This window comes from Prunus persica, chromosome G1 (genome assembly GCF_000346465.2).
Source record: "Prunus persica cultivar Lovell chromosome G1, Prunus_persica_NCBIv2, whole genome shotgun sequence".
Classification (NCBI taxonomy): Eukaryota; Viridiplantae; Streptophyta; class Magnoliopsida; order Rosales; family Rosaceae; genus Prunus; species Prunus persica.
This window is the reverse complement of record NC_034009.1, coordinates 37,179,475-37,197,520: the sequence shown is the minus strand read 5'-3', so window position 1 is coordinate 37,197,520 and position 18,046 is coordinate 37,179,475. Positions and strand designations below refer to the sequence as shown.

Sequence of the window (18,046 nt, the reverse complement as noted above, 5' to 3'; positions counted from 1 at the left end):
TGTTATAATTGTAACAAAACATGACATGTCGATATAGTGTAAATATCCACACAAATTATAATATTACGACTACACAATAATTGTTACTTTTAATAAAGTCCACAATATTTATATCGGAGTATTTTTCATTTTGAAAATATGGAAATAATCGTAATCAGGAGTCAGGACTAGCGATTAATATAGAGAGAGTAGAGGTTGCCAAGCATTTGCATTCAAACTAGACTTGCTCGAGCTTAAGTTTACATTCATGTCTTCCAATGAAGTCATCTCAATAACACTAATTCCTGAACAGCCATCCCCTCCACTCTCTCTCATCATCTCCCTCACCCTAGCTACTTCATCCCACATTCCTTTAACCGCATAAAGATTTGACATCAACACAAAGAATCCACCATTGTTACTGTCCAAGAAAAACAACTTTCTGGCAACATATTCCCCAAGCTTCACCTCTTGATGGATGCAACAAGCACTCAGCAAGGTTGCCCACACTGCGAAATCGGGCTCCATTTCCATATTTCTGATGAACATTAATGCCTCCTCGAACAAGCCAGCACGACCAAAGAGACCAACCATGCAAGCATAGTGTTGCAAATCTGGCACCATGTTGAACTGTTCCCTCATGATTTGGAAATGTTTTCTTCCCTCCTGAACAAGACCTCCATGAGTACAAGCCGCTAAAACTCCCAAAAAAGTTATTTTATCAGGCTTTATCCCCTGATTTTGCATTTCTGAGAAGCAAGCAAGAGCTTCATGTTCTAACCCATATAAGCTATAACCCGAGATCATTGAGTTCCATGTTGCCAAGCACGGTTCTTCGATGCTCTTAAACACCCTTTCAGCATGCTCTATTCTTCCACACTTGATGTACATGTCTATAAGAGCAGTTCCAACAAAATCTTCCACTTCGTGATTGTTTCTTAGGATATAGTTATGAAGCCTCTCCCCAAATTGCAAGTACCCAAGCTGGCAACAACCTGATAGTAAGCTAGAGATGGTAATGGCATCTGGACTGTGTCCAGACATTTTCATTTGGAAAAAAACCTCTAGGGCATCACTTGGCCTTCCAGCTTGTACACAGCCCGATATCAAAGAATTCCAACTAATCAATGTTTTCTCATGTATCTCAGAAAGTAAAGAGAAAGCAGTTTCTATCTTGTCAAACCTCGAGTACAGGCTTATCAACCCATTTGCAACCAAAGAATCAGCACTCAACCCACTCTTTAGCCCATAAGCATGAAAAGCAAGTCCAAGACAAAAGCCCATGGGATCTTTCATCCCATGGAGGATGCAAACCATAGCAACTGCATCAAGCTTCATTTCTAACTGCTGCAAGTGAGCAAAACACGACATCACCTGAAACAGGTCACCTTTCTCAGTATAGCTTGACATAAGTGCAGTTAGGGAAACCAAGTTCTTCTGAGGCAATGACTTGTAAAGAAGTTTGCCGGATTCTGTGTTCCTGCGTGTTGCATATTGGCAAATTAATGAAGTAATTACAGAAGCATCATTGACAAGACCAGTTTTAGTGGCATGACAATGGGTAGACTCTGGATCGGCATTTGCTGACAGAAGGCTTACCATGGTCACCAGATTGGCTGGAACATTTTCCTCTTGCATTCGTTTAAAGGCAAGCATTGCCTCATCAAAGAAGCCATTTTGTCCATAAGCACCAATCATAGTATTCCAAGAAACTACACTCTTCTCAACTATCTCCTCAAACAAATGCTCTGCCGCCTCCAAATCTGCACATTTAGCATACATTGAGGTAAGAGCATTCTTCACATGAGAATCAGAATAAAGGCCCGCCTTAATTCCAAACCCATGAATAGATTTCCCTTGAGAAACTAACTCTTGCCTACCGCAAGATGGAACCAAACTAACCAAAGTCGTCTGATGAGGAAAAAATCCCTCTTTACACATTTGAACAAAGAGTTTCAACGCTTCAAAATCACACCCATTTCGCGAAAACCCACAAATCAACGCATTCCAAGAGACAACGTCTCTGTCAGGCATATCATCAAACAGCCTATGAGCATTTCTAACACATCCCAGTTTCATATACAAATCAAGAAGAGCAGTACTCACATACATGAATCGGTCAACACCCGATTTTAGCAAGTGGGTATGAATCTGATTTGCGTCCCTTTTAACATTCACGGAATTTAAAGCTGAGGAGGAGGAAGAAGAAGAAGACGAAGTACAGGCTTTCAGGAGCAAAGAGAAAGTGAGGTCATTGGGCTTCACATTGTACTCCAACAACTGGCGAAAGAGAAGCAGTGCTTGCTTTCGATTTCTGCTTTCAATGTAGGAGTTTAACAGAGAGTGCAAAGAGGGAAGGCTAGGCTTCGTAGAGAGACCAACAGAAGAGGCCAAGTTCATATTCTGCTGTTTGGCGCCAGACTTTACAGTTAGCGTGCACAGCTTCTTTTATAATTTTGCTTATAAGTTGGTCAACCTTCTTGACTTGTATTCAATCAAAGCCCCAAATAAAAAGCACAATTTTATAAAAATCAAAATAAAAAACACAATTATATGTAACATATTTTTCTGACCACAAATATAAAACTTAGTTATTTTTTGGTAGGATATAAAGAAGTTTTAGATAATTTGATTATCACCAGATAATTTAATTGTAAATCCCTTTAAATTTAGATTGGTTTATTAATACAAATTTGTTTATTTAAGTGGGTTTCTTGCACACACTATTAAGATGCCATTATGATTCAAACTTGAGACCACTGAACTGCAAATTAAACCTCTTTTACAATGGACTAGATCCCGTTAACTGTTCATTTAAGTTACAATATCCTGAATAGGACTTATTCTAATGCATAAGCGAAACAAGCTTTCTTCTTTCTAGTTCAATTTTTCTCCCAAACAGCGAAGTCTTGTCCACTGGTGGCAACATGGAAGTTTGACTTTGTGGGATCAAGGTCTCCAAGGCCCAATCTTGGCCCAATCTTCATGATAATCTTGTCATCAATGTTGGCCATATATAGATCAGCCTCTGCAGCTAAAATAGTCACACTGCTCCTGGAATTTATTCCATTCCTTGCCCTAATTGCAGTCAAATTGCGTATAGACTCCTTTGGCCACCCCCAGTCAAAGAAGTGATCATAGAACTACATCCAAACAAATGGTTTAGAAATGAAATATCAACCACATTCAAGATTTACATGCATTTATGAAACCTGTTATCTAAATTCATAATCTGACAACATATATAACCTACGTATGTTGTTAGACGATCTGACGAGAGAACATTTCCCTATTCAGTAAGATGATATGATTGATATGTATTACTTACTATGCTTGGGGTCCCAGGATGGGTGAGAATGTAAGCATATCCAAGCAGGACTTTGTCATCTGGGAAAGGCAAAAGTCCCTGAGACCAAGTGTCATGATTGTCAATAAATGTTACAGCACTTTCTGGTTTGATCCCAATCAAACCTGGTGGTTTTCCATTAGAATCCTTGAGCCTCCATAGCTCACCCTCCACAGCAACATTCAAGATGTACTTGGTTGTCAAATCGAACGCCGTGACAACGCCACCAGCAGCCTCGATCCAATTCACTATTTCATTCCTATGTGCATCTTGGTTCTTGTCAAGTTTGCCATCCTGCCCTTTTGAAATGTTCCAACGCCAATACTCAGCAACTGCAAATTCTGGTGAAGTCTTTTCCATGTAGAGCTTGGTGAAGCTGGAGCCATATCCAATCACATAATCCAACCTCCATCCATCAAACCCTATATCAGTTTTCAACCAATTCAACCAATCAGAGAGCTCGGTTTGTAGCCTTGGATTGGTGTGGTCCACATCAGCAGTGTAAGGAAAGTTGTCCCCTGTGTCTGGATTTCCAGTTCCAAAAGGATGGTCATTGTCATCTCTGCAGATCAATGAGGCATTGAAGTCAAGACGTCCGTCTTCTGTTCCACCTTCAAAGATGCTCCATATTCCATTCTCGTCTTGTTTGACAGCTGATCTGTGGTTTAACACAATGTCAGCGATGGCTTTGATTCCCTTCTCATGCATAGTAGCAATCAGGGACTTCAATTCGTCCTTATTTCCATAGCTTGATGCATCGAGATCGTATAGCCTTCCCGGGTCGTATCCTGATCGTATAGTGTCACATTAATTTAGCACAAAAGTTGGAATCTGTAGCATTTTCCGTTAACTAAGTAAATAGATTAGTAGAAGCAAGTACCCTCAGTTCCATTAGAGTGAGAAGGAGGAGGAAGCCAGACATGGGTAATTCCAGAGCTAGCGAGTTCGGGAATGGTGGTCTTGAGGGAGTTGTACCATCCTCCTTTTTTACTTGAATCCCAATTGAACCCCTACCACATTCATATGATGTCATCAAGTTCTTGAATCAACACTTAGAACCATGTATAATCATGTACGCATATAAACAAGTGAGCATATGAAATATAAGGGGGAGAGAGAGAGAGAGAGAGAGAGAGAGAGCATGGCTTAATTACCTGAAATAACACAGCTGGAGTTGCGAATGAGGGCAAACGAGAAACGCAGAGGCAAAAGCAGAATGAAAGGAGAAAATTCATATTGCCTTTCGAAGTTGTATGTGCAATGGGATGGGTTGGATGGCATCTTATATTCATATCTGGTTGAGTTGAATTTACCAAATGGCACACAAGTTGGATGCTTCATGGTTCTAGAAATGTAACACAGTCGAAAATGACCGGCTGAGATTGAACCACAAGATACCATGGAGGAGATAGCAGAGAAAAGTCAAGGGAGACGAATGAAGATGGACAAGTCCTAGAAAGACGACGGAACAAGATATACACTGAAGCAAAAAATTCAACGCGTCATGCTGTATACTCCTCCAAGTGCAATCAGTTTTCTAAATGTTAGGCACAGTTTATGAAAGTGACAAGCAATTGAATTGGAGGCATTGCATTTAGGACATTGGACAAGAACTAACCGTCGTCGCTCCGCGCATTGAGGCTCAGATGCTTTGAAGCAGCTTATTTTTAAAATTCTGAATGAAAAGGTGTTTGGGAAATCAAGAAAAAAGTGCTTTTTTTCAGAATTGAGGTCACTGGCAGCTGTTTTTAGAAGCAGTCAGATGCTGCTTTTAAAAGCTGCTGTGGATGGAAGCATGCGGAGCTCTTTAAGGAATGTTTCAATATGCCCGTATTGTCCTCGTTTATTTTAAAAAATGACGTGATTTACCCTCTTCATTATCACGATCGGATCTTCATTCCCATCTCAGTCCTCTGTTGCTCTCTTCCCACTCTCCATTAATCTCTCATTTTCCAACCCACCATCCCAACCCAACCCAGCAACTACACCCACCCAGATCTGTTTTCTTGAGGTGAGGCGCGGAGGCGGTGGCTGGAGGTTGACGGGACAGAGGGTGAAGGGTGTTTTTTAAATTTTAGGATGGGGGAGAAAGGGATAGACTGGAGAAGGGATGATGAAATTCAATGTGCAAAGGCACTACCAGGCATCTCTTGGTCATGATGGGTGGGGTTGGGTTTGTGGGTAGGGATGGTGGGATGGTGGTGGCTGGGTTGTTGTTGTGCCTTTGTGCTGTTCGTTTGTTGAATGAAGAGGCTGGGAGAGAGAAAGAGAGAATAATAGAGAAGGGTCGAGAGTTAAAAAAAAAAGGGGGACTTTTTACCTTCTCAAGTTTTTTTTAATAGGTGTATATTTACTATTAAGATTATAAAAAAAAACATAAATATTAATTTCATTATCATACCCTTTTCTTCATTATACAAACGTAACAGCACTTCTAGAAAAAAGTTTACTAAATGCCATGACACTGTTTTTATACTCACAACACTTTTACTAAATGCTAAAAAAAAAGTTTACTAAAAACACTTTTACTAAACGCTCTGACTCTAGGAAAAAGTGATAGTTCTTCTAACTGTACTGACACCAAAGCTTTTGAGATAAAAGCTCACACTTAGCGAAAATGGATCCACGAGCCTCGTCCCATATGATCAGCCAACTCCAACCTAGTATCCAACTCACCAGGATTTCAAATTTATAGTCGAGAATAAATAAATAAAAAAGGGTGACTTTTGGCAGCCTAGAAAAATCCCAAGCCATGGCAATAAGCAACGCAAATGACCAATATACAGACTACAGAGCACATGAAAATGGATAACATAACAGAAAGATCCTCAGAATCATATATGATTGAAGAAAGAAAGCTTGTTATTGGCAGCTTATTGCACTAAGTATGAAATGATGAAATGATCATGCATATATCAAAAGGGTACAAGCTTTAATTGATTTCTAGTTTCTCTTAATGGAAAGCTAACATTCCAGTTCAAGTTCCCCCTACTATTTCAGATATTCATTTGAAGCAACCAAAGCAAACAAGGCTACGCCTAAAAATGCAAACTTTATCTCTGGCGGCCTCTGACTCGGAAGCCTCACATCTTGGCAGGCTTGGGGAATATGTCAGGAGTAAATTTTGTGGCTGCACTCAGACTGCCCTTGATCTTCATGGCACCCCTCATGAAAGCAACTTGTGGGTTCATCTTGCCCAGCGCAACCTTCACAAAATCATCATCCTTGAAGGAAAAAGTTGCATCTGGCTTCCCTCCTTCATATGGCCCTGAAATTCAAGACATATAGTTTCAGTAATTAAGCTCAAGTTAAACTCAGCTAATCAAAATCAGAAACCCTAACCTTTCTTGACCTCCCCCTTCTTGAGATCAACGGTGAAAATCACCTCATCAAACCCAATTTTCTGCGGTTCAATTCAGAAATTGTGAGAAAAAAGCGGTGAAATGGAGTTTTAGGCATTTTGGGGAGGGAAGATTGGTGGGGCCTACCTTGGGGGCAATGTTGATCTGATAGACGAGGCCGATCTTCTTTGTGATTTGTTTGCCGGCATCAGTGGTCAAGTGCTCTTTCATCAGCTCCAGCAAGCTCTCCGACTTCAGCTGATTGCTGCTCCCCATAGCTTCTCTATCTCCCTCTCCGGCTACCTTGTTCCCTCGCAACTACGTCGTTTTTATCATTCAATTCCAGAGAGATATTAAATAATTTGGTCTGGTTTGGTTGGTTTGGTTTGAGAATTTAATTGTCATCAGATTCAGATCACGCGCGAACAAACCGCGCCTCACAGTCGCTAGCATGGCAATTTCGCAGAGATCAGATGACGGACAAGGCACGCATTCCCATAACATTGTTTGTTGTAATTGGTCTTGATGACGTCATAAATTGGATTATATTTCCGCTAGTTGGAAATCGTTCGCGCGTACGAAAATATAATCCTACACGCTCTTTCTGGTTCTGGGTAGAGTTTGGATTCACTCTGAGCCCATGAAAATTACGAAGAAGCCCATTAAGCCCATGTTAAATACGAAAATGCCCATACTGGGCTTCAGGGCCATGATTGAAAGCCCAAAACATGAGCTGATATGGTTAATGATGTCGTGTCTTCTTCTCATTCGTAGCATAATTCAGAATTCAGATATGGCAATTGGAGCCTCACTTCTTATCAACTGCCAGAGGTAAGCCTCTCAACTCAACTCATTCATCTCTTTGATTTCAGTTGATATTCTTTCTTCTTCTTTTTTCAATTCAAGATTGCAGAACCATATCCTTGAGATAGATCAGAATTTTGGACCTATTTGTTTCATTGTTTCTTTTTCATTCTTTTTTCTCTTTTCATACCAGTTTTCCACCATTTCTATATGTAAATGTCACAGGTTGAATGTATTTTTCTGAACAAAAGGCCCTGATGTTTTCACACTCAGCCAGTGGAAGACAATAGAAATTTAAGAATGTACTGAAGATCAATAGCTCATCCTGCAAATTAGATTAAGTTTGTGTTTCGTTCCGATGCAAAGTCATACTATTCTATATGGTAAGGCCAGAGCATCATTCAATTTTGGAACAAAACCAAACACAAAACTTGGTTCAATGAGTCCGTCTGAATTTCCCACCTCAATTCCTAGGAGAACACATGTTAGATCGTGTCTTATTAGGGCCAAAATTCCACGTTGCCACGCATTCGAAAGAAGCGTAAACCAAGCAGAAATGACTGATGAAGATGATGATCTGTGTCCAGTTGAATGCGTTAGAGAATTTAAGACTGACGAGGAATTGTTCAGAATTCTCGAAACGGCCAAAAAAACAGGTTCTTTAGTCGTCGTAGATTTTTTTCGCACATCATGTGGAAGCTGCAAGTACATAGAGCAGGGGTTTTCAAAGTTGTGCAAGGGAGCTGGCAATGGAGAAGCCGGAGTGATCTTCTTAAAGCATAATGTGAGTATTGTGCTTTGAGTTTTTCATTTACCAACTCAAGACATAATCCTAAAAGCCCTCCTACTAATAACTGCAGGTAATTGATGAGTACGATGAACAATCCGAGGTTGCAGAGCGACTTAGAATTAAGGTAACTTGGTTTGATCAACTCTACAAAGTTGTCTTTGTGTGCCATTTCTAAATTGATTAGGATGGGATGAAATGATGCAGACGGTGCCCCTCTTCCATTTTTACAAAGATGGGATTCTCTTGGAGGCGTTCCCAACCAGAGACAAAGAGAGGATTAATGCAGCCATTAGTAAATACACATCGCCAGCATCTGAAGAAGATGATGCTTGAGCTACATTAGTTATAGCAATCCAATCCCTCAACATATATATATATATATATATAGGTTATAAGATAAGTGCTTTGAACTCATTTGTGGATTGTAATATATTGGAGCTCCGATATGTTGGATGAGATTTCATTACTTTATCTATATATATATAGCGTATATAAATGATGTCAAAGTCTTACTGGCGCCAAGTGTGAGGGAATGCTATACGTTTGGTAATTTCTCCTCGGACCAAAATAAAATATCCCATTAAAGCTTGAGACAACTTGTGAATTTCCCTTATGGCGAAAAGAATTGGGAAGAAGTTATTAATAATAGATTACCGAGAGAGAGGTGACATAGGGATCGTACCATTCAAAACTTTTTTTTCCATGCTTTTTCCAGAGGTTCGGAGAAAGCTACAATCAATAGGATTCTCCTAATCTTTCCTTTCCAAAAGGAAAAACGTGAAATTGTTTTTTTTTTTTTTGTGGCATGAATTTTTGTCATTGTAATTTGTATGGTGATAAATGATGTAAACATATTAAATTTTAATAACATTCATATTAGTTTCTCATTTGAATTTTCAATTGGTCACTAATCTAGAAACTTTGGTGGTATTTAAAGTAAAGAGAATGTTGAGTTTAGTATTTAAGATCAAAGTTCCCAAGAAATATGATACTATAAAATTATAATGTTATTATGTAAAGAAGTAATGTATAGTAACATGTGTGAGCAGAGCAGCCATAGACAGAACACATACAGCAGTCATAAGAAAGAAAAAGAATAGAGGCGGGGCTTATTTAAGCCCATGTCTTGGCACCGGATAAAATAACGAAACTTAAAAAGGCTCTAATTCAGTCCTCCATGATCAGATTCTTAAATAGAATCGTGTTTGATACAACCGAGACTGACCTAAATTAGTCCTATCCTGGAATGCTTGCAAATCCGGTGTAACAAACGCAACCATAGAGTACATTTGTTGAATGACAAAAATTTATAACAATATTAGAGTGAGGAAAACCAAAAGGAAAAAGAAAAAGAAAAAGAAAAAGTGCCTTAGCCCAAAACATAGAATATGAGAAAAAGTTAATTTTGGGGAGAGTGACAGCTCAGCTAGCAGGTAGATTTTTTCCAAAATTTGGCTGGGAGTCCATGGATAGGCACTGGGAATGGGCTATATTGAATCTCATTTTGGGATCCCACTACTTCCCATCTGCGAAAAAAAAAGAGTGATTAGTGTCGTATCAACTTATTAATCGACAAAAACAAGGGATTAGCGCCGATTAGGAGGAGGGTACTGAAAGTCTGAAATTGAACATGAATTTCTATTATACCTGAACTTGGTAACCAAATGGTGCATCATAATCAGTAATTCTAGCTTGGCAAGCTCATTTCCTGGACAGGCATGCACTCCACTGCCAAATGGCATAAATGTATTCGGCTTTGGTGCAACCTGGGGAAACTCGAAAATAAATTTTAAATAATTTCAATTAAAAGGTGTAGAATGAGAGGGAGAATAGAATGGAAATAGAAACACTAGTCACCGTCCATACCTCCAATCTAGAAGGATCGAATTTATGAGGGTCGGCAAAAAATTCAGGATTGTGATGAATGTTCCTGAACAAAGGCATCACCTTCCAACCTTTTGGAATCAAGTACCCTGTCACACATTCCAACGTCAATCATATACCAACAATACATACACATCATTTTCTAGCTGGTCAAATTCATTCACATATGCTTACTTAAAACTAGGGTTTGTGGTGATCATTAGGCTTGGGGTTGTCATTAGTATTGGGGTTTGTGGTGATCATTAGTATTGGGGTTGTCATTAGTATCTATCTAGCTTTATGTTTGCATTAGTCAGTGTGACGACTTGTTTTTGAGGTAAATAAAAAAATATTATGTAGTCCTATAATTACTTGCCTTTATATTCCACATCAACCACTGCCTCTCTAAAGGCAAAAGATATAATGCTCGCCATTCTCAAACTCTCCAACACAACCTGAGAAAGAAGATACTCTATCATTCCATGAATTGCTGGCAAAATATACATTAATTGTCCCGTGAGACAGTGCATGTATATTCCATACCTTGGAACTTATTGGCATGTTTCTACTCTGTGCCCAGCTCAATGGTTGGTTGCCTTCTTCATTTGATTCACGAATTGCATCATGCTCGGCCTGCAAATTAGGCAACTTCATAAATATACATGTTGCAATTTCTTTTCAAAGATAAAGACAAGATATGAAGTGAAAGTGAGTTGTTCTAGAGCTAAGAGTATGGCTATAGCTGTATATAACTTGTCATATACACACACACATATATATATATATATATATAAGGATTTCACTAAGGGAAGTTGCTGTCCAAACATGTGCTCGATTTCTGACCATTAGTGGAGCGTGGTCCTACTACATTTATTAATAATGATGAATCATTCATGCGTAAGCGACTGATTTTAGCACTGTAATATATACCTTTACAGCCTCTAGAAGTTTGGGCTCATCGTGGAGGTACTTGAGAATCCATGTCATAACGCTAGCTGTGGTGTCTTGAGCAGCAAAAAGCACACCCAAAATATTGTCTGCAATTTGGTCATCAGTTAAGACTTCACCTTTATTATCTTTAGAGTTTAACAAGCAACCCAATAGATCTTTTTCAAGTAGCCTCTTCTCCTTCCTCTCACTGATAATGTCGCCAAGAATCTCTCTTAGCCTCTTCCTTGCCTATTATACGAACAATTAATTAGTGTATCAAACACATTAAATAAACAAGATTTAATAAATATTTATAATAAAAACAAAAAATCCCTACCAATAAAGCCTTTTTGTATAATGTTCCCGGAATGTTTGTGGGAAAGGAATTGTAGCCTTTGTCCACGATGGTGTAGTTGTTGTTGAGTTCTTGTTTGTAATGTGCCTCCAAATGGCCAAAAGTTGCAAGTATACCCACTTGGAAAGAATACTAGAATCACTCAAGAAATATAAAATAAGTCGGTCAACATAAAAAGAAACTTTATCATACAAATAAATAAAGAAATGTGAACAAAACTTTTTAGATACCCAACCCATTTGTTTAAAAACGGCAGAGTCAAAGAGCTTTATAACAAGGTGTTGAATTGATGATCCAAATATAATTTTGTGTTTGCATTAATAATAAGGAATAAGCTCACCTTCTTCATTTCATGGAAGGTGTTGATGACTTGGCCAGCCCCCCAGGAGTCTGAGCCAGACACAGCTATGGCCTCAATATGAGGCACCAAGTTTCGAATAATGTCAAGGGAGAGAGATCCTTGGACTAATTTCCTCAGCCTAATATGGTAGTCTCCTTGGTGAAAAAACAGTGCTGAAGGACCAATCAAACGTTCTTTGCTTTTGGGGTATGTGGGTTTGAACAAGTGAGCCTCAGTCACCAAAACGAACTTGGCGGCCTCGGGGCTCGCCAGCATGACACATGGACACCCGAGGATATGCGTCTTGAAAATTTCCCCGTACCTGAGAGTAAATAAAATAAAACCATTCAAGGTTCGATTCCTTTCAATGTAATCATAAAAAATAAAAAATAAATACATACGGACATGAGAGAAAGCGAGACCTAACCTTTTTTGTTTGGTCGAAAAGAAAGTGTTTGGGTCCTGAGAATAGAGCTGAAGAGTTTCTCCTATATAAGGCCAACCCAATGAACCTGGAGGGAGGTTAGCCCTTTTCTGGGGCTCCTCTCTCTTGTCCCTTTTCGTGAAAATTAAAAATGAGAGAAGGGTTAGGAGGAAGATGAAAACGCATGTGAAAATTGCATCCATCTCTTTCTCTCTCTCTCTCTCGATCTCTTCCTCTTTCTTAGTGAGAATGTTAAATGGTCAGTGGCTTTTTGTAGTAAAACCAGAGAGGACTTGTATGCTTTGCTAATTTTGAGCCACTGGGGGGAGAGGGGGGAAGAGGCACTTTATATAAGCAGCATTGGAGAGAGAGGAGACAGACACACAGGACACATTAAAGACAAGTGTCAATTAGAGATTTGGCGGTGCATAGGGTAACAAAGTACATAAAATTTCTAACAACAGTAACACGACATTCACTCTTTCCACACATAATGTTTTTTTTTCACCTTGCATGGTTTGTTTTTCTGTTCAAACCTTTTTTTTTTTTACCTTTCTCGATTAATTTTCTCCCACCATACGTATCTATCTACTTTGATTTCTTGGATATGCTCAAGCAAATTAACGAACTTGAAACGAATATCATATGAAAAAAAAAAAGCCAAAAAGGAAAAGAATACACAAAGATAGAACAACCCAAGTTACTCCAAACTTGAATATATTGGATCTCATTCTAACTCGACAATGAATCTGATAGTAAACTCAATTGAATACAACACATATTGTATTGTCCAAGACATTTATAAAATGAGAGACTCACTATTATACCCAATATAGGAGCTCAAATTATTAAAAATACCTTATATGAAATGGACTTTAAAAACACACCCAAAGCTCATTTACAATATAACAAAAAGGCTTTTCACTTCTTTTAAATTACAAAACTGCAATTGATTTCTTAAAATAAACCCAACCCAAAAACCTCATAAAAAAGCCCAAATCACTCAATATGGCATTAAAGTAATTTAATAATTAAAATTAAATTCAATAGGGTCAGCTGTTTTTTTTATAGTTTGTTTATAGAAATTAAATGGTGTAGGGTTTATTTATAGTTTTAGTGGTAAGAATGGGTATATGACTAAATATCTCTTATAAAATTGAGGAAAAATAACAATACAAACTAAAGACTTTTTTATTTATTTTATACAAACGATATTCTAATTTAATCTAATCTAAACTACAGGGAGAGGGCTTCGAACTCTGGTGCACAGTGGGAAACACATCTGCTATAGCCAACTTGATTAAGTCCATGTCTACAAACTAAAGACTATTTGGATAAAGGGGTTTTAAGAGAATAGCTTTACATTTTAACCATACATTCAATAGAAAAACTTAACAATAGTAAATACAATGAATTTGAAATAACCATATAGATTCATAGTAAATAATTCAATGTAGTACTATGAATCTGAACAAAACTTTTCTTTTTTTTTTTTGTCAATGTGAACTAAACTATTCTGTAATTTCTCCTAAACTAGGTTCAATGAATCATTAATATCCTTGTATTTCTTCCTTTTACTTCCCACACAAATACAAATTTTGATTCCTTGTCAAGAGGTAAAATTACGAATTTGGTAAGATATTTGACTAAAGAATAAATTTACCATAAACATAAAAAACGAGTGGCATGCTTAACTTGGGCCTTATTAATTAAAGCTTTCTTGATATTACTAGAAACGGAGTCAAATCAAAATCGAAGACAAAACTAAGTTATTGTAATTATAAAGCTATTTAAAGTTGACCATACTTGATAGAATTTTTGGCTCTGCCACTACTACTAGTATAGTAGTCAGTTTGGAATATTTATTTTCTTAGACAAGGTTCTGAGTTCAAGTCATAACATCCGTGTAGTGTGTGTGTATTAACAGTGCCTAGAAAATTTGTTTCTTGACTTTGTGATAATTGGTAGTTTGGCATTGATCACAAAAGACAGAGCAGTCACATTAATTACAATTAAGAGAGTTTTATTTTATATTTTAAATATAAACAATAATTTAAATTAATTTAATTTACAAAAAAAATAGATATGAACTTAAGTATAAGAAAACAAACTCGCTACCCTCATATGCTTTTCTCAAGAGGTTGATAAAATGTTTTGTCCATTTAAAATTAATGAATGTATTTTGGTGATCGTCAAAGTATGAATAGAAAGTAGTCAGAGAGGGGGAGAGGGAATAATCAATAATCTTTGGTGGGGACAGAAGAGATGAATAGCCGTAGTGGCATCCAGCTCATCTTTTTTCTAAAATTCTAATCATCTCTAACCTTCCAGATCAGACCACTCTCGTGGTCCTCCTGGATTCTCCTGGGGCTCACATCTTGCGTGAGATTATCAAGCACCTTTCTTTCTATGTTAAAGATTAAAAAAAACTGAAAGAAAGACGGTGGAAAAATGAGTTAGGATTATAATTAGTTGGATGTAGGAAAACAATATTTTGTTTGAAGAAACTCTAGTAAGTACATTTGTTATTGAAATTTTAGATTTACACATTTTGTCAGCTTGAATTCAAGAGTGCATAATAATACAAACGGTTTAGTTTAGTAAAAAAAAAATATTGATTTATAAAATAGTGATATCATGTTCGAATTCTCATGATACTTTCGTATTGTGTGTGTGAGATATTCCCTTCCTTTTATAGTTTAGACAATTTGTTTTCTTCAACAAAAAAAAAAAAAAAAGAAAAGCGAGTTCAATCGGGTAATAAAAAATAATAAGAAATTAAAAGAATAAAATTTATTTGAAGTGACCATGTGGAAGTCTGAATGGATTAAGGTGGTTTTTACAGCGTGAATCTCATTGACATAATAATTAAGCTGCAATGTACAATTAGCAAGTACCAGCCAAAATGGGGCTATGGACCTATAAAAACTTGGCACGATGAAGAAGAGGACAAGGGTAGGCCATATGTGAGTACATATTTTCAATCATTTTGAAGGGACACACGAAAGATTCTCTCTCTCCAAATGGGAACCCAGATAGCATACGACCTTCATTTCCTTTCAGTAGTATATATGACTAGTGTCAAACTTTGTTCATACAATGGGCGCAATTTTCTCACCTTATTTCTTTTAGTATGAATTGTATTTCAAGTTTTATAAAAACATAAAATTAGATTGTCATTCTTAAATAAAATGCTTTTTTTTTAAATGTTAAAATTTGATTTAATTTTGGTAATTTTTTTTGTTAAATTTCATAAAGATTAGTCATTGGCCCATTACTAGCAACACGGATTTTGTTTCCAACTTAACCATATACAAAGTCTAGTAGGTGTGGGATTTTATCAAAAAATGCATCGGTGATATTAATAGTGGAACAATTCATTATATATTGTATTTTATTTAGTCAAGTTTCTGATATGAGACTTATATTCTTCAACATGTCCCTTCACGTGGGCCATACTTGAAGTCAAGTCCACATCGAAGTCAATCATTTAAGCCCAACTCGTGAACACCACATATTAGGTCAGAAGTATGGGTAAACATTCAAGCCCAACATGTGAAACCACATATTGGGTAAGGGTAAAAGCCCAATTCAGGGCTAGTCAATCAACCTACTCTGATACCATATTAAATTTTAAAAGACGGGTTATTGACCCACTACTAGCAACACCGATATTGTCCCCAACTTAAGTACCTACAAAGCCCAGTATGTGTGAGGTTTTATCACAAAAAGGCCTCAATGATATTAGTAATAGAACAATTTATTATATATTTTATTTTATTTAGTCAAATTACTTATATTCTTCAACACTTTTGTTAATGATTAGTACATAATATATTCAAGCATGTATATTTTTTCAGGTTCATTGTATGCGCCTATGTCTATAATATAGATCTAAATCTAAATCTAATTTGACACTTCATCAGTTTAGTAAAGGAAAAGCATGTTATCGAGGGATCAAAATTCAAATGTTCCCTTGGAAAATGAATAAGATGATTTATTTATTAATGTTATTTGCACTCTAAAATAAGTTTATCAATACACTTCTTCAAGTAAGCACACGTGACGAGTGCATTAGGCTTTGTTGAAAAATGCTAAATCCAATTGTTAGCAACCAATATTAACCTCATAATAGATTACAATACCAATTATGCAGACAAAAGAACTCTCACATAAAGAATTAGGGGTTGGCATCAATTCGACAGTACTGACTAAATCAGTCGATCTGAATTGTAATGGTCAATTTGATTTGGTTTTGACAAAGAAAAAAATCAAATGGTTTCAAAATCAAACTAAACCGTAAATAGTTTGATTTGGTTTAGTTTTGAACTTTTGCAATCAACTTAAACCGAATCAGACCATCTATTTATATATTTATTTTATTTTAAACATATAATCCTCTCATTGGATCAAAACTAGATATGGATGTTGAATTCGAAGTTTTATGTTATGTTGAATTTAGGATGGTTTGATACGGAAGAAAATAATAAAAATATGTAGGAAGTTATGATTTTTATTTTTATTTTGTAATTGGCCTAATAATGTTTAAAACTTACAAAAGAAAAAAAGGAATTGGGCTTAAGTCCCAACTGTCTTAAATTAGTTTAGTTCAATTTCCTCCATGGATTTTGTCAAAACTGAACCAAATCAAACGTGTTATTGTAATTAGGATGTGGATAATGACATAACATTAACTAGGAGCTCGTTTGAGAATGATTATGGATTGGTCAATAATATTTTATGGAGAATCACTTCTCCATATAAAGTAGTTTTAAGTGATTTTATGAGGAATCATATGAGAGGTGTTTCTCCCCAAAATCGCTTAAAATCACTTCAAGTGATTATATGCTTCTCCCCATAAGTAATTTTGGCAGAATGACTTCCAAACCAGCCTTAAATAACCAGAAAAACTTGTATGAAACGGAGAATCACAGTCTGTCATATGAAAAAATTATCATACGTGGCATACCATGATTAGCCAGAGATAGCAAAATAGTGCTATCCCCGTTTCATGTAAATGTTTTTCCTAAATAACCCATGATGAATATCTTAATCCAGAATGTGTTTCCCACGTTGTTGGGTTCAAACCCTGACCACGTGCACGTGTAAGTAGGGCTGCTGTAGCCTGATTATGTATTTATCTGAACACAAGTTCGATACTGTCGCCTTCTCCGACAGGACTCGAATATATGCACCTCAATGCACGGAAACATTATGTCCAAATCAAAACGACGTCGACTGAGTGTTGGTCTCTGTCACTTTCAAGTCTTCACATGCTCAACAATTGAATTTGAAATACCAGCCAGCAACCTAGGCTTGCTCCAAAGTCTTTTGCCTGGTCTTTTTAGGGAAATGTTTGGCAAAAACCTTCAACGTGGCTATAATGCATGGGAGGATGGATACTGAGGGTAACACATGTACACGTGTCAGCTCCTCCATAACCCTGCCTTTTTCAGATGTTGGTAGGTGTTTGATGCTGATTGGTAGTTCGTGGGAGAAGATCTTGGTGGAGATACTAGTAGGGTTCTCAAAATAATATGGGGCAGGTGTCTGCTTCTTCTGGCGTGAACAAAATCCACCATGCAATATTGCAGCAAAATCTTCAAAGGCATTGCTTAGAGGCACGATGAATGCGAACCATCCACCTAGCATTGCATTTTAGGCAGTGGGAAGCAATGCTACTTATGTGATGCGTTGAAGAAATGGGAAAGAAAACAAGTTTTAAGCATTAATTAGAAACTAAATTAAGCTGTTTCTACTTTTCCTTTTGTAGTGTACTTCTCATGCCACTTATTGCATATATTCTAAGCACAAGTTTGGTGATGAAAATAGTGGTGCCAATCTAATCAAAACTTGATTTGTATGGGTGCTTTA

At 37.0% G+C, this 18,046-nt stretch overlaps 4 protein-coding genes across 5 annotated transcripts; 1 reads left to right on the top strand and 3 right to left on the bottom strand.

The window, feature by feature from the left end:
• On the bottom strand, window positions 46–5,650 carry LOC18792176 (pentatricopeptide repeat-containing protein At2g04860). Its single transcript, XM_007222383.2, is given in 5 exon segments — window positions 46–2,204; window positions 2,843–3,122; window positions 3,308–4,113; window positions 4,206–4,335; window positions 4,480–5,650. Coding segments are annotated over 5 exon segments (3,384 nt in total). The 5' UTR covers window positions 4,618–5,650; the 3' UTR covers window positions 46–174.
• On the bottom strand, window positions 6,140–7,180 carry LOC18789900 (peroxisomal multifunctional enzyme type 2). The gene is made up of 3 exons (XM_007225744.2): window positions 6,814–7,180; window positions 6,668–6,728; window positions 6,140–6,593 (listed from the first exon to the last, which is right to left on the bottom strand). The coding sequence occupies exons 1-3, from the start codon at window positions 6,940–6,942 to the stop codon at window positions 6,409–6,411; spliced, it is 375 nt and encodes a 124-aa protein (XP_007225806.1). The 5' UTR covers window positions 6,943–7,180; the 3' UTR covers window positions 6,140–6,408.
• Window positions 7,438–8,848, top strand: LOC18789395 (thioredoxin-like 4, chloroplastic). Of its 2 annotated transcripts, XM_020555769.1 has the most exons (4): window positions 7,438–7,497; window positions 7,696–8,254; window positions 8,331–8,384; window positions 8,465–8,848. In XM_020555769.1, the coding sequence occupies exons 2-4, from the start codon at window positions 7,829–7,831 to the stop codon at window positions 8,591–8,593; spliced, it is 609 nt and encodes a 202-aa protein (XP_020411358.1). In that variant the 5' UTR covers window positions 7,438–7,497; window positions 7,696–7,828; the 3' UTR covers window positions 8,594–8,848. The 2 variants fall into 2 exon arrangements, with proteins under 2 accessions (XP_020411358.1, XP_007223464.1); XM_007223402.2 differs by lacking the exon at window positions 7,438–7,497 and having other exon boundaries at window positions 7,522–8,254.
• LOC18793892 (abscisic acid 8'-hydroxylase 4) lies at window positions 9,245–12,498 on the bottom strand. Its single transcript, XM_007222866.2, has 9 exons — window positions 12,176–12,498; window positions 11,749–12,070; window positions 11,391–11,540; window positions 11,054–11,302; window positions 10,667–10,756; window positions 10,500–10,578; window positions 10,127–10,233; window positions 9,908–10,026; window positions 9,245–9,786 (listed from the first exon to the last, which is right to left on the bottom strand). The coding sequence occupies exons 1-9, from the start codon at window positions 12,373–12,375 to the stop codon at window positions 9,687–9,689; spliced, it is 1,416 nt and encodes a 471-aa protein (XP_007222928.1). The 5' UTR covers window positions 12,376–12,498; the 3' UTR covers window positions 9,245–9,686.

Coding starts and splice junctions, on each gene's coding strand:
- LOC18789900 (XM_007225744.2), bottom strand. CDS start 6,942: ATGGGGAGCAGCAATCAGCTGAAGTCGGAGAGCTTGCTGGAGCTGATG. Junction 6,729..6,813: donor AGATCAACATTGCCCCCAAG/GTAGGCCCCACC, acceptor ATTGAACCGCAG/AAAATTGGGTTTGATGAGGT. Junction 6,594..6,667: donor GAAGGGGGAGGTCAAGAAAG/GTTAGGGTTTCT, acceptor CTTGAATTTCAG/GGCCATATGAAGGAGGGAAG.
- LOC18789395 (XM_020555769.1), top strand. CDS start 7,829: ATGCAAAGTCATACTATTCTATATGGTAAGGCCAGAGCATCATTCAAT. Junction 8,255..8,330: donor TGATCTTCTTAAAGCATAAT/GTGAGTATTGTG, acceptor TAATAACTGCAG/GTAATTGATGAGTACGATGA. Junction 8,385..8,464: donor CAGAGCGACTTAGAATTAAG/GTAACTTGGTTT, acceptor GAAATGATGCAG/ACGGTGCCCCTCTTCCATTT.
- LOC18793892 (XM_007222866.2), bottom strand. CDS start 12,375: ATGGATGCAATTTTCACATGCGTTTTCATCTTCCTCCTAACCCTTCTC. Junction 11,541..11,748: donor CCTTCCATGAAATGAAGAAG/GTGAGCTTATTC, acceptor GAGTGATTCTAG/TATTCTTTCCAAGTGGGTAT. Junction 9,787..9,907: donor CATTTGGTTACCAAGTTCAG/GTATAATAGAAA, acceptor TTTTTTTCGCAG/ATGGGAAGTAGTGGGATCCC.